This window comes from Emys orbicularis, chromosome 18 (assembly GCF_028017835.1).
Source record: "Emys orbicularis isolate rEmyOrb1 chromosome 18, rEmyOrb1.hap1, whole genome shotgun sequence".
Classification (NCBI taxonomy): domain Eukaryota; kingdom Metazoa; phylum Chordata; order Testudines; family Emydidae; genus Emys; species Emys orbicularis.
Window position 1 is genome coordinate 1,047,663 of NC_088700.1, and position 13,509 is coordinate 1,061,171.

A 13,509-nucleotide genomic window follows, 5' to 3' on the forward strand; every position below is an offset into this window, starting at 1 on the left:
AACTGCACATATGCAGTAACTACTTTTCATTTAAAAAAAAAGTATGGAGATTAACCAAAGACTACCAGCTGAACTGCTGATATCTGCAGTTGAGCTTTCTGCCTGAACAAATAAAATCTCATTTTTTATTTGAGCTTGGAGATGAAGGGGTGAAAGTTGTACTGTACTAGTCAGACCACTACATCCTTTGCCCAGGACTCATCTTTGCTGCCATTGGGGCAGAGGATCTGTTTAAATCAGTTTCCCTTAGAATGACTGGAATTGGTTCCGTTTCAGAGTCTCTGAAGAGGAATACTACCCAGATGATGGACCATGCTATAAGCTGCCTGATCAGACACTATGAATATCTTTCATCATCAACTAATAATATAGGCTAGGAGTGCTCTTGGATCCTCAGCTGCTTTTGAATATTCAATCAGCAGCAGTGGCAGAGAGTGATTCTCCCCTACACCCTGCAATCAATGCGGGGGCAGATGGTTGTAATCTTTCCTTTAAGTTGCAAACTTCCTCAGTTACCCATACCTTTCTACCTCCAGAACAGATTACTGCGATCAGCTCTACGTGGAATATGCCAGAAAACATTGGGAAAGCCCAGATATCTGACTATTTGGCTACTTTGAGTTTTTGCAGGCAAAAGCACATTATAACTATGCTCGCTCCAGAGATTGTATTTGCTCCAATTCATTTCTGCAAACAATTAATTAAAAAGCTACCTTTGCTATATAAAGCCCTCGATGATGGGTCCTGTTTATTTAAGAGATCATTTATCTTCACACACTGAATCCTAGCAGTTGAGATCAGCTATGCTTCCTGAGCTATCACTTGGAGCAGGGTCTTCTCAATGGAAGGCTCATGACTTTGCAATATGTTTCCCCTCTTGATCTGACAGAGACCAAGTTTGTTGATCTTCAGGGCATAATGTGAGGCTCTTTCTAAGGAAGGTAATTGTACAGGGAGACTTTACAATTTTGGTTGGTAGGGGTAATTTGGGGAGTTTTTTTTTTTCAATATTGTATTTATAAACATGCTCAGAGATACTGATAATTGTATTACATAAACTGTTAAAATAGATGACAGATGGCCTCTCAATGAGATTTTTATTTTGGTTCTACACAGCTCTTCCAATGCACTTCAAATCATGACCTGCAGCACCTCCAGTTATTCTAGTTGTCTCCTCTCTAGTGCAGGGATCGGCAACCTTTGGCACACGGCCCGTCAGGGAAATCCACTGGCGGGCCGGGACGGTTTGTTTACCTGCAGCATCCGCAGGTTCGTCCAATCGCAGCTCCCACTGGCCGCGGTTCGCCGTTCCAGGACAATGGGGGCTGCAGGAAGCAGCACAGGCCAAGGGATGTGCTGGCTGCCGCTTCCCGCAGCCCCCATTGTCCTGGAACGGTGAACCGCGGCCAGTGGGAGCTGCGATTGGACGAACCTGCGAATGCTGCAGGTAAACAAACCGTCCCGGCCCGCCAGTGGATTTCCCTGACGGGCCACATGCCAAAGGTTGCCGATCCCTGCTCTAGTGCATCACTGCAGTATCTGAAGACCTTCTGCTGTTGCACATTAATTCTGACACACAGCATCTTTGTTTTTCCAACTGAGAGTCTCTTAAGCAGATACTGCAAATTATATCGAAACTGTAGGATGGTTTGGTGATGTGCATGAAAGGAGACTGTGCTAAGACTACTAATTTGTTCACCAATATAGAATTTGTATCAAAGACTTCAGAGTTGGAATACTAGAGCATGTTAAAAAATAGCGTGGTCTACCACTAGTAAACAAAATGGACAATGACATCTGTTATTGAAACTTTATTATGTAAGTGGCTGAATTAACATTTGAAAAATGGGCTATCACACACACACAATAATGTGGCCCGCTCCTCCTCAGGAACATAAACTTAAGGGGAGAACACACAATGATCCTACTTCCCACCACAAAAACTAACTAACCTAAAGCCTGATACAGTCCTCCCCCCTCCCCCGCCCAAGGTTAAGAAGTTTAAATCTATTGTGAAGGGAACCAGAAGAGAACACTTTTTGGTTCACTTCTTGAGTAAAATAAAACTAGATGACTGGCTTTATATCTGCTTGATTAATTACATAGTGACTTGGATTGGAGCCATTGTAACAGTGAGTTTCATTTTTGGTTTTTAAATCATTTTCAGGACAGAAATACATGGAAAAGTTGTACAATATTACACCTCCTGGCACAATAAATATCTGCTAATTCTGATAAGAAAGCAGCCTTGAAAATTCACAATTGACCACTACAGGCCTGAGGCAACTCATGTTTTTAGTACTGCTAGTGACGGCATGTAAGATATTAAACTTCCTTAGCTAGTGGAGACTGCAAATAGAAGTAACAATATCATTTGCTAAGGTGAAAAATGCCACCACGTTATTAGTTTAATTTCAGTGGTCAAGCAGCCAATAGAACAGCAATGGTCAAAGGAGACATTCACCCTTCAGGCAAAAGGCAAAGCACGTAGTGGCAAGAAGAAGGAAAAAGAATAAGGAATAAGACACAAGGACGATTAAAAATGTTGTATCATAAAAAAGCATCTAAAATTATCACTTTGCAGATCAATAAGCAGAAAACTTGCTTTTTAAAATAATGTTATACTCTATTTTAAAAGAAAGTCCTTTGATTTCTGGAACCAAAGGCATACAGTAATTTTTTTATAGCACACTTATCTCTGCCCTCTGGAATGCCTGTAATACAGCTGGTTGGAAATGTTTCCATCAAAAAATGCTGATTCTGCAAAATCAAAATGTCCCACAGGAACTTGTCTGGTTTCCTGTCATCTTGCCTGCTCTCCCTCAGCAGTTCACCTGGCAGGTTGCCACACAGACAGGACTCCTGGGGGTTGCTCAACAATCTGCCTTGTATGCTGGTATGTAGCTGGACTCCCAGGCTCCCAGCAGCTCAGCAGCCTGCTTGGCACAGAGCCAGGGCTCTGCGGGCTTCCAGGCTCTCGGGGAATCTGGGAGCCCAGGGAGCATATTTAATTTCAGAAACACCAAACTGTTCCTGCTGCAGTATTTCCAAAAATAAATATTGTGTAATTTCCTTCTGCAACAAATTTTAAGGTTTGGGGTTTTATTCCGATTCAGGATGAAAAATATTTCCAACCATTAAATGATAAAATTAGTTGCTTGTTATAAGTATCAGGCAACAGGGCAGCCATAGTGTGATGTTTGCAAACTTCCATTTTCCTTGCACCCTACCAAACCATATACTCATCACCTACATGGCTTCCTAGAAGTTCTGTGTTTTTACTATTTTGCTTTCTAAAATAGGGCAATCTAACAATTTTTTAAAAAGTAATGTTAAATTGCATTTCCATTTTCTACTGTCTGTCACAGTCGTACATTCAAAAAGCTCAAGGTCTGTGTTTGTGAATTAGGTCCTAGTTGAGACATAAGCAACAAAACAGAGCATTTCAATACACCTCTACCCCGATATAACGCTGTTCTCGGGAGCCAAAAAATCTTACCGTGTTATAAGTGAAACCGCGTTATATCGAACTTGCTTTGATCCGCCGGAGTGCGCAGCCCCCCCCCGGAGCACTGCTTTACCACGTTATATCTGAATTTCTGTTATATCGGGTCGCATTATATTGGGGTAGAGGTGTAATTCTCACTCAATTAAGGATATATCCAAATAATACTTCTTAAATAGAGTGTATTAGGCACTTTTAACAGGTTAAGCAAATACTCCATAATATGTTTCAGAATAACCACTATGAAACTGAAATGGGAAAGAAATTTGTCATTTAGAGACTTAAGGGTGTGTATGTGTAGGATGAAGGAGTGAGTCCAATCTTCTTGAATTCAGATAAATTCAAACAGCTTAAAAAGCTTAGGTGGATCAATTCATTATGAACATTTAAAAAAAAAAAAAAAAGAACCAGGCCTAATAGTTTACAAATACTACAACACTGTATAAGCAGCAGCAATTTGCAAGCTCCGCAACCCAAAACAAAGCCCAGTACTCTTTCCCTGTATTGTACCCAAGAATACATTGCATGAAAGTAATTGATCTAAAAAGGTTTACCGACTCAGCAACAAAAAATCTCTCTTTTTAAATTTTATTTCCTTTACTTTCCTGCAATTCTCCCATAAAAAAATGGTTATTTATCTTACAGGAACTGTGGTTCTTTGAGAGGTTGTCGTCAGTGTGGATCCACTAAACATGTGCTTGCACCTTGTGGTGATAACAGAGTTTACTGAATAGCAGTGTCTTTTGGGACTACACATGCCCCTTGTCCCTGTATAAGCGCATAAATGGTGGAGCGTCCGTAGTCCTTCCTCAGTTCCCTCGTAATTCAAAACCTGCAAGGTCCTGAGCGCTCAAAGTGGGGGCAGATTGTGGGATTCACACTAACTACAATATCTCAAAGAACCAGTTACTGTAGACAGGAATCCCACTCCCACCCCCAACCCTCACCTACTGGAGCTGGAGTTGTGGTTCAGGGGGCTAGTAAGTCCCTCCTTAAAACAGGCAGCCCTCCCGTCCCCGGAACAGGAGTTGTAATTTAGGCCAGTAATAGGGCTTTAGCCAGCTTATCCTTCAGATGGCCCCTTTTCCACAATTAGTCCTCCATCTTGGAAAAATCAGCAAGCTGGCCTTTGCCTGCTGCTGGTGTCTCCCAGCTGTGAAGAAGGAAGCAACATAGATGTTGGTTCCCTTCCCAAAGCTCATCCCATTCACCTGGGACAGAGAGGAGAGTTGCCCTGCCCACTCTACAAGATTCCTGGTCCCAGGCCCTGAAAGAGATAGGTTGTCTTCACAAACACTACTTATTCACAGGACTGCTTCCTTTCTTGCAATAGCTCTTATTTCCTAGGTCCTTTGGACATCTCAGAATCCCAAAATCTTAAAGGACTATGGCCACATTGCAAGGGTGGGCTAACCTCTAGACTCCAGTAGTCTTAAAGGCACAGACTACCTTGTCACAGAGAGGTAGAGAAATAGTTATTTTCAGAAAGGGGAAAACAATGGTCCTGTTAACAGGACTGACCCCAACTCCACTTAAATTGGATATCTTGTGGAAAGGGCTGCTAGACTCCTATCAACTCATAGCTGAATAACTAGGGGAGGGCACTCTGCCTGTTGTAGGACGTATGTCCGAACAGATTTGGCTTCCTCATCACCAGCTAGTTTGGCTGGCAGAACAGACTGCAATAATAGACCAGGACTTTACACTCCTGTTCATGTCCCTTTTCTTTGTTTTTCAGTGTCTATTCTCATTGTGTAGCTTTTCTTCTAGCTTCAGGTGCTAGACTAAATCCATGTAAGCAGTGGGATCACAGACCACAGCCTTGTCCACTAGGCTCACAACTGACAGCAACACATGTCCGTGGAGAACAGATGGCCTTCTTTCAGGCTAGAGTGCTACTTTGATGGTTCAGTCAGCAGGGCATATTGTGGGGCTTCCTAATGCCTGGACCAATGAGCTGTTGACACAGCATTCTATCTGAAATGTCCTCCTCATATATCTTGGAGACCATTATTTGCTTTGCATCCATCTTATCCTCCAAATGAAGTGAGACTGGGCAGCTCCGATGCACTTGTTTCCCTCTACTTTGCTGGTGTGATCACTTGCTGCCCCATAGTGTTTGGAGTGGTGCTTATGCACTGGTTGTGGTTGACAGGGCCAGGAAGCATGTCAACAACTTTGCTGGTGTGTCTGAAGACCAAACACTGAGGCAGAGATCATACAACTCTCCTGAACTCTTTTACCCAGGAGGTATGCACCTATGGAATGTTGTAACAATGGTATCGTGAACAGGAGCAAGAAATGATTGAGAGATATGCATGTTGGATATACCAATTAAGCAGCATCTACGGTGATAGGTCCTGGCAGCAGATGCGCCAAAATCTTTTTTCAGAAGCATAATTATTTGGGATTGCTGTCTCAAACCTCCAAGGGAGAAGGTTTGGTGTGAAGTCCTTTTCATTGTGAATCAAGCAGCAAACACAGCTTTCTTAGGAAAAGGGGCTGGATTTACAGGGAAGTCAAGCAATCTTAAGAGGCCTGGCAGTTTTTCAAGCAGTACGCTGTTCTATTTGCAGGCCAGGATAGATCTTGAATATGACAAGCTGTTAAGAGAATTCACCACTGAACTTCAGGGTGACACTTGTGCTGGTCTCAAATCTCACTCTTGAGATAATCTGCCTGCACAGTTTTATCTTTAGCTAGATACAGAGCCACCTGGTATATACGAAAGCACATACCACAAAGTGTTCAGGAAAGAAATCTGTCATGTTTTTTTAGTTAATACATTGCTGATGTGTAATCTGTCAACCTGGTCCTACTAATTTCCTGGTCGTTCCAGAGACCACAAACTTCTAGTTCTTAGAAGTGTATTCCCTAGCCCACACTGGAAGCATCTGTGATGTTAGCCAAAGGAGCTTTTGGACTCGAAGACTCCTTGCATGAGACTCCGGGGATAATCAACTGAGCTGTGTTAAGGTATTTGTGGGGCAGGTAACATGTCCAAACTGTCCACGTTTGGAATGTGATTTTTGGGAGACCCAATGTTGCAGAGGCCTCGTATAGACAAGTATGGGGGTCTCATCCATGGAGAAGCCCATCATTCTGAGACAGATGTGTTGTCTGATATGGAAGGTAGACAAGGACTGTAGTAGGTTCAGGTATATTGTCTTGGCACCAGAAGTCTGAGGCTAAGAAGACAGAAGCATTCAACCCTCTCTTCAAGGGCTATGCAAAGCAAAGCACGGTGCTAAAAGCTCGATCCACAGAGAAGTAGCGGGTCTGGAAAGGCTGTTCACTACCCTTAATAGAACACCCGAAGAGTGAAAGCTCAGCACACATTGCACTGTTGTAGTGAATGTGCCTCCACAATGAGGCATCTGACATGATATGCCTCCCCAAAGAGGCAGGCTGAGTTGGGGAAAATAAACTGGCATAAGAGGACTCAAAGCTTTTATTACACCTTTCCCCAGATATGGCTTTGGCACCAAGCAAGTCTCAAGGGCTCAGAGTACACTTGGCACACTAATTTTTAGGGAAAACTTTCCTGTAAAATATGATCAAACCTAACATATTGAGAAACTACATACAAGGATTTTTATTTATTTATTTTTAGATAAAAAAGTATTCAAAAATGGTATCTGGACACAGACCCAAGACAACAGCAAAGTTCCTGTGCTCTCTGCCATGGAGACGGAACCATGGCTATTAGGTAATTCCTTTATGTAAGGTTGGGTATTGAATGTTTAGTGTCACAAGATGACACTTGTGCAGTCCCAATGGACATTGCTTTCCAAAAGATTCCAGAAGCACAGGCACAAGGGGGCACCATTCCCATGCATGGAAGCGTACAGAAGACCTTAGCCTGTTTAAATGTACTGCAAATGTTAAATCATAAATCTAAGGACCATTCTGGTCAACAGGCAAACAAACCTCAAAACTGTCTTATCAAAGACCAGGGGCACATCCTTCTGGCATGAAATATTATTTTGGGAACAATAGGATTTTAAATCAACAAAGAAAGATATTTGTTTCAGAAAAACTCTTGACTTTAAAATAATGGATCAAAAATTCAGGATAAAAAAGGAGTGACACCAAGGATCCATTATCAGAATCCACAAATTGTTGTAAAGCAGGCTTCTTCCCCACCCTTCTTAGCAAGAAAAGCCTCAAATTCAAACTCCTACAAAATTCTTATTACAAGTAACTTTTTATGAGGATTCTAAATGTTAAGGACAACATTTATGGTTGGCAAATTCCATAGAAAGCCTTTCTTGCGTCTAAATTTACGTTCCTGCTTAATGGTGAAAACCTTTTTTTTTTGTTCCTTAAATGCTTTAAATAGTTCACGACTATTCTACCAATTACTGTGTTACTGGCAAACTTTACTAGCAAGTATTTGATATTTTCTTCCTGATCAGTGGTAAAGATATTGAATAGCATTGGACCAACAACTGAAAATGCCTACACTGGAAAATAATTATCCCCATTTGATTTTGTATAGTGCTAATTTTTATCAGAATATCATACAGCATGAAGTCAAATGCCTTACTGAAGTGTAAGTATTATGTGTCAACCAAACTTTTGACCTAAAAAAATCCTGAATTTTGTCTGGCAAGACCTGTTTTCCATAAAATTGTACTGAATTGTACTAATCATCTCCTGTCCTTTTATTCTTTACTGATTGCATTCTGTATCAGCCTTTCCGTGATTTTACCTGGGATCAAGGTCAAGCTAACCGGCCTATACGGTTATGTAGGTCATGCTGTTTACTTTTTTATATATTGGTACATAAACTTTTTTCCAGTTCTCTGTGACTTCATCAGTACCCCAAGATTTGTTAAACATCAACAGCTCAGAGAGCTCCTTAGTCAATTAATTTAAAACCTTTTTGTTCCTTATATATTAAAAAACTCCTTATTGTCCTTAGCCCTACTGGGCATAGATTTAACTGATAACTTTAGCTTCCTTTATCAATTGTCTCTATTTCCTGACTGCTAATTTATAGGCATTGCTATCAACTTCCCCCTTTTTCCATTTGTCATATATTGCTTTTTCTCGGTGCTTTCATTTTCCTTCTTAACCAGGATTTTTTATAAAACTTATCTTGCCTTCTTTTGTGACTGTGGAATTCTGGTTTTTTGGGGGGGAAGGCACATTTAATAAAGTTCTCTTAACCTCTTAATTATTATGCATATTTAAATTGTTCCTTCCAATTGGTTTTGCTTGATTGTTTTTAGCATCAGGAAACTGACCCTTTTAAAGCACCAAAAATATATATTTTCCTGGTCAGGAATATATTCTGTTTGCCCATAGCAAAAGCAATTGGGTCATCACCATCTGTACCTAGGCAATGACTAATTTTTAGTTCCATGATCAGTTCATCTTTGTCTGTCAGAATGAGATCTGATATAGCTATGCCAAGTAGAGTGCAGTACTTTGTTAAAAATTATAATTAATTTTTAGATGTTCCCAGGAAGTTTTAATAGTGGCAGCATGAGCCCTGCAGAATATTATGTAATTAAGAAACATGTAAGAATCAGTTCAGACCCAGGGTGTCAGATGGGCTTAGACTCAGGTGGCTAGCCTGGGCTGCTGCTAGTGCCACAACATCCACATTGCTATTTTTAGCATTCTAGTTTGAGCTGAGCTAGCAGGAGTCTGCTTACCCACACAGTGATCACACCTCTCAGCTGCAGTGTAGACATCCCCCAGGGACTCTGCCTGCATATGCTAACCCACCAATAAGGAGCTACTGAGGTCATGCAATGCTGTCTTTCATTATGATCCTATCATTAGAATGATCTAATACACCAGATAAACTTCTCAGCAACCATCTCAAAATGTTAGCCCTCTGGCAGTGTTCAGAAAATGAAGTACAGCTGCTGTAAAGAAATGTCTTTCAGAAGAACTGCCAGTATCAGTGCCTGCACAGAGCTCTTCACAATGTATGCTCTCCAAACTTCATGTAGAAGCTATATTTAACTTTGCCTTAGCAGCTCAAGCTACATTTGGTGGAACCCTGTTACAGGAGATCTTGGGCTGTTGAAAAGTTATTTTATTAGAGACTGATAATATGCAAATATTTCAAAATATCTATCCAACACACCTAATCATCAAGTTACAGAACTAATGTCTCCCATTCTTATGTATACAGTAACTCCTCACTTAACGTTGTAGTTATGTTCCTGAAAAATGCGACTTTAAGCGAAACAATGTTAAGCAAATCCAATTTCCCCACAAGAATTAATGTAAAGGGGGGGGGGGGAGGTTTAGGTTCCAGGGACATTTTTTTTGCCAGACAAAAGGCATTATATACATTTTAAACAAGCAATTTAATACAGGTATAAGTTTTAAACGATTTTAAAGAAACAATTTAATACTACATCAATCCTAAGTATGAAGCTTGGTTGAGGTGGTGCAGTCAGAGACTGGAAGAGGATGGACTGTCCAGCTGCTCCTCTTGCTGTTCTTGCAAGCACAGGGACTGACTTTGCCGGCGGTGGGGGGGCTCAATCCTCAGCCCGTCCACTCCACCCCTTCCCCCAAGTCCCCACCCTTAACCCGCCTCTTCTCCCCCCCCCTCGCTCCACTTCCTCCACACACCGCATCCTCACTCCTCCCCCAGCCTCCTACCTTGCTGGAGGGAGGAGCAAGGACACTGTGCGCAACCTCCCTTCTCTGCCTCCTGAACGCCACAAACCAGCTGATTGCCATGGGCAGGAGACGGGGGGATGAGGGGGAAGGCGCTGATCTGTGGGGTCCGCTGGCAGGTGGGAGGCGTAGGGAAGCTGCCAGCCATGGACAAAGCAGGCAGCCAAACGACGTTATGAGGAGCATTACACAACTTTAAATGAGCATGTTCCATAATGGAGCAGGGACGTAACATTGAAACAATGTTAAGCGAGAGGACGTTAAGTGGGGAGTTACTGTACCTTAGCAGTAGCCTCAACAAATCATTAATAAAAAATACATAGGAAAGATTGCAGCATGCGATACAAACAAGTCTGATCTAATTTCTTTAGCAATCAAATTGTACTTCATTGTTTACACGAACTTGTTTTGGTAGCTGTCTGGTATGGGCAGGAAAAGAAAAAGGAATATCTTGTATACCCATTTTCTTCAGTGTGATGTCACCAGGACAGATTGATGAGATCTAAGTAGCAATTTCCCCCATAGACAGAACGGTAGAAAAAGAGCAGTACTCTCAACCTACGGTTGAGTCAATATTACCGAAACAGAATATAGAACCTCTCTTTTCCCCAGCAAGGAGGACTGGGCTGAGAATGAATTTCAAAAGACCCAGTTAGAAAAACAGTGGCTTCTGCTTCAATGAGGACTTATGAAGGAAAAGCTGGGCCCAACACTGGGCTTCTATACTGCAAAGAAGTTAGACCCTAATCTGTTTGGACAACAAGAGCTCTGGAGTAACACTTTGTTGATTGAGAAGTCCTTGAAGGCAGAGTCCAATGTGTCTCCAAACTGCCTGTAACACTTAAATGAAAAAGCTATCAGCTATATAGGAAAATTCACACAACACTATCCTTGTAGAATGAGACTCAGAGCACATTATATAAAGCATCTAAGCATCTAAGTTTATAATATTCTGAGATTGCTCATGTTGGCAGTTGAGACAAATGCTCTACAGCTTCTTAAAAACAACAAAACAAAACAAAGAATTTAGTACCAGATTTTCACATTCTCAATAAAAGCTGATGAGTCCAGAGCACTTCTGAAAATCTGTCTCTTACTTAAAGTTTTGTGAGTTACAAAAATTATACTGTACTATCTCAAACACACAATATACTTCAGAGACACAATATGATTTTAAACACACAGAATATAGGTCAAACACTGACTTAATGATTGCTTAAACATAATAATTTTCACTTTTTTGTTAATTTTCCATACAAATGGTGTTCCTTCATTTTTTAGAAGGAAAGTTTAAAAGAAAAAGAAAAAGTATATACTTAGGGGAGATAAGCAAGCACTGTTTTTATAACTCAGCACATTTCCTATGGTAGTTCTACAACATCCTAATGCCCCATTTCTAGCCCAAGATGTCTCCAAGAAAAAGGTGCCAGCTGGACCAATCACATGGTTACTTTGCATATCAGCATGAGGATCTTCATCTGTGAGCTAAAACAAAACTGAAGTGAAAGTGTACAGATATAAATGCCTTCTAGTCTCTCTAGTCCACTTTGCTTGTATGTTTATAGTTGAAGAGTCCATCTATTGTGCAGTGTTTATATACATTTATGGCAGTGAATTTAAGAAAACATACCTCTGGCTGTATAGCTTTAAATACTGGCATATCCATTAATGTAATCTGGCTCTGCAACAAAAAAAGTGTTTAAAATCATTTAGTATGAAAATAAAACAAGTACATATTTACAGCTGCTTTTACTAGGTCTGGCTTTTCAGGAGTCTTGGCTTGTGCGCCAACAGTTTCTCAATGAGGAGATTCACCTCTTAATCAGGATTTTCTTCAGGTCTCCGCTTGTGCTGGGCCACCAGCAGCAGAGGCAGCCATCTGAGTATCAGCATGTTACTGCCCTGTCATACTTTATAGTAGAAAGTTTCGCCTGCAAACGGTTCATTTGCATATTTTAATGATCATTATTCAAGTCTAATGTAACAGTAAGTGGTTTGGCCATACAGCCCTGGACTACCAACTTTGTTAATACTTAAACTTTGGGGGTTTGCCTTTAAGGTGACTGTTCTGACATGTGCATACCTGAGTGACATGACAGCATTACTCAGGTACAGTGTGGTGAAGAAGCCGGTGGACAAACATGGGACTGGCTGCCAATAAGCTGCATAACAGGGGCTTCAAAATCTGGTTTGGGTAGGAGCGTGTGACGTTGCACTCCATATGTTTTATGGAAATATGCTAATGAGTGTGAATATAATGTAACTGGAATATGCTTCATGCAAAAGATCTCTAGTAACGTATCATTACAAAGCTTATAATCTACTGAGTGTGTTCATTCTATTTGTATGTATGTATCATTCTTGTATCTAAAACTAGACATATGAAGTATAACTCTGAAGTCCTATTGTAATTATGCAAAGTGTGGGCCATTAATGGTGGTTTAGAATCTCGATGGCTCCCATTGACTAGGACAATTGGTTGTAAATGGCTCTGTTTACTTGCAAGCCTTCCTGTGTTCCTGAGAGTCAGGCCAGGAAGAATGGAGGCTTGGGGTCTCACAGGACATGTGACCATGTCACCTAATACTGGAATTCACATTAAACCTGGTGCTTTTCCATTCATAAGGAGGGGTGGGGACCCAGAGAGACAAAAGATTCCCACCTTGTGCCAAAGCTATAAAAGGGGGTGGAACAGAACAAAGGAGACTGTCAGTCATGAGAAAGCCCCGTTACCACCTGAGCTGGAACTAACAAGGACTGTACCGGGGAAAGGACTGGGTCCAAACTAGGAAGGAGTCTAGTCTGTGAAAGAAGCTTATTGGAACATCTCTGGAGGTGAGATTTTATCTGTAATCAGTTTCTTAATGTATTAGGTTTGGACTTGAGTGTTTTGTTTTATTTTGCTTGGTAACTCACTTTGTTCTGTCTGTTATTACTTGGAACCACTTAAATCCTACTTTTTATACTTAATAAAATCACTTTTGTTTATTAGTTAACCCAGAGTAAGTGATTAATACCTGGGGGAGCAAACAGCTGTGCATCTCTCTCTATCAGTGGTATAGAGGGCGGACAATTTATGAGTTTACCCTGTATAAGCTTTATACAGAGTAAAACGGATTTATTTGGGGTTTGGACACTGGGTGTCTGAGTGCTGGAGTCAGGAGTACTTGCTAGGCTGTTTTCAGTTAAGTCTGCAGCTTTGGGGGCATGGTTCAGACCCTGGATCTGTGCTGCAGCAGGCTAGCGTGTCTGGCTCAACAAGACAGGGTTCTGGAGTCCCAAGCTGGCAGGAAAAATGGGCTCAGAGGTAGTTTCAGCACATCAGGTGACAGTCCCAAGGGGGTCTCTGTGAC

General features: G+C 41.3%; 1 protein-coding gene across 1 annotated transcript in view; it reads right to left on the bottom strand.

Annotated features, from left to right (window-relative positions):
* The window catches only part of RALGPS1 (Ral GEF with PH domain and SH3 binding motif 1), a 381,204-nt gene that overhangs the window by 294,378 nt on the left and 73,317 nt on the right, over positions 1-13,509 (bottom strand). The window contains exon 7 of the mRNA XM_065418741.1: positions 11,787-11,837. Coding sequence (XP_065274813.1) covers positions 11,787-11,837 — 51 coding nt within the window. The remainder of the gene's footprint in view (positions 1-11,786; positions 11,838-13,509) is intronic.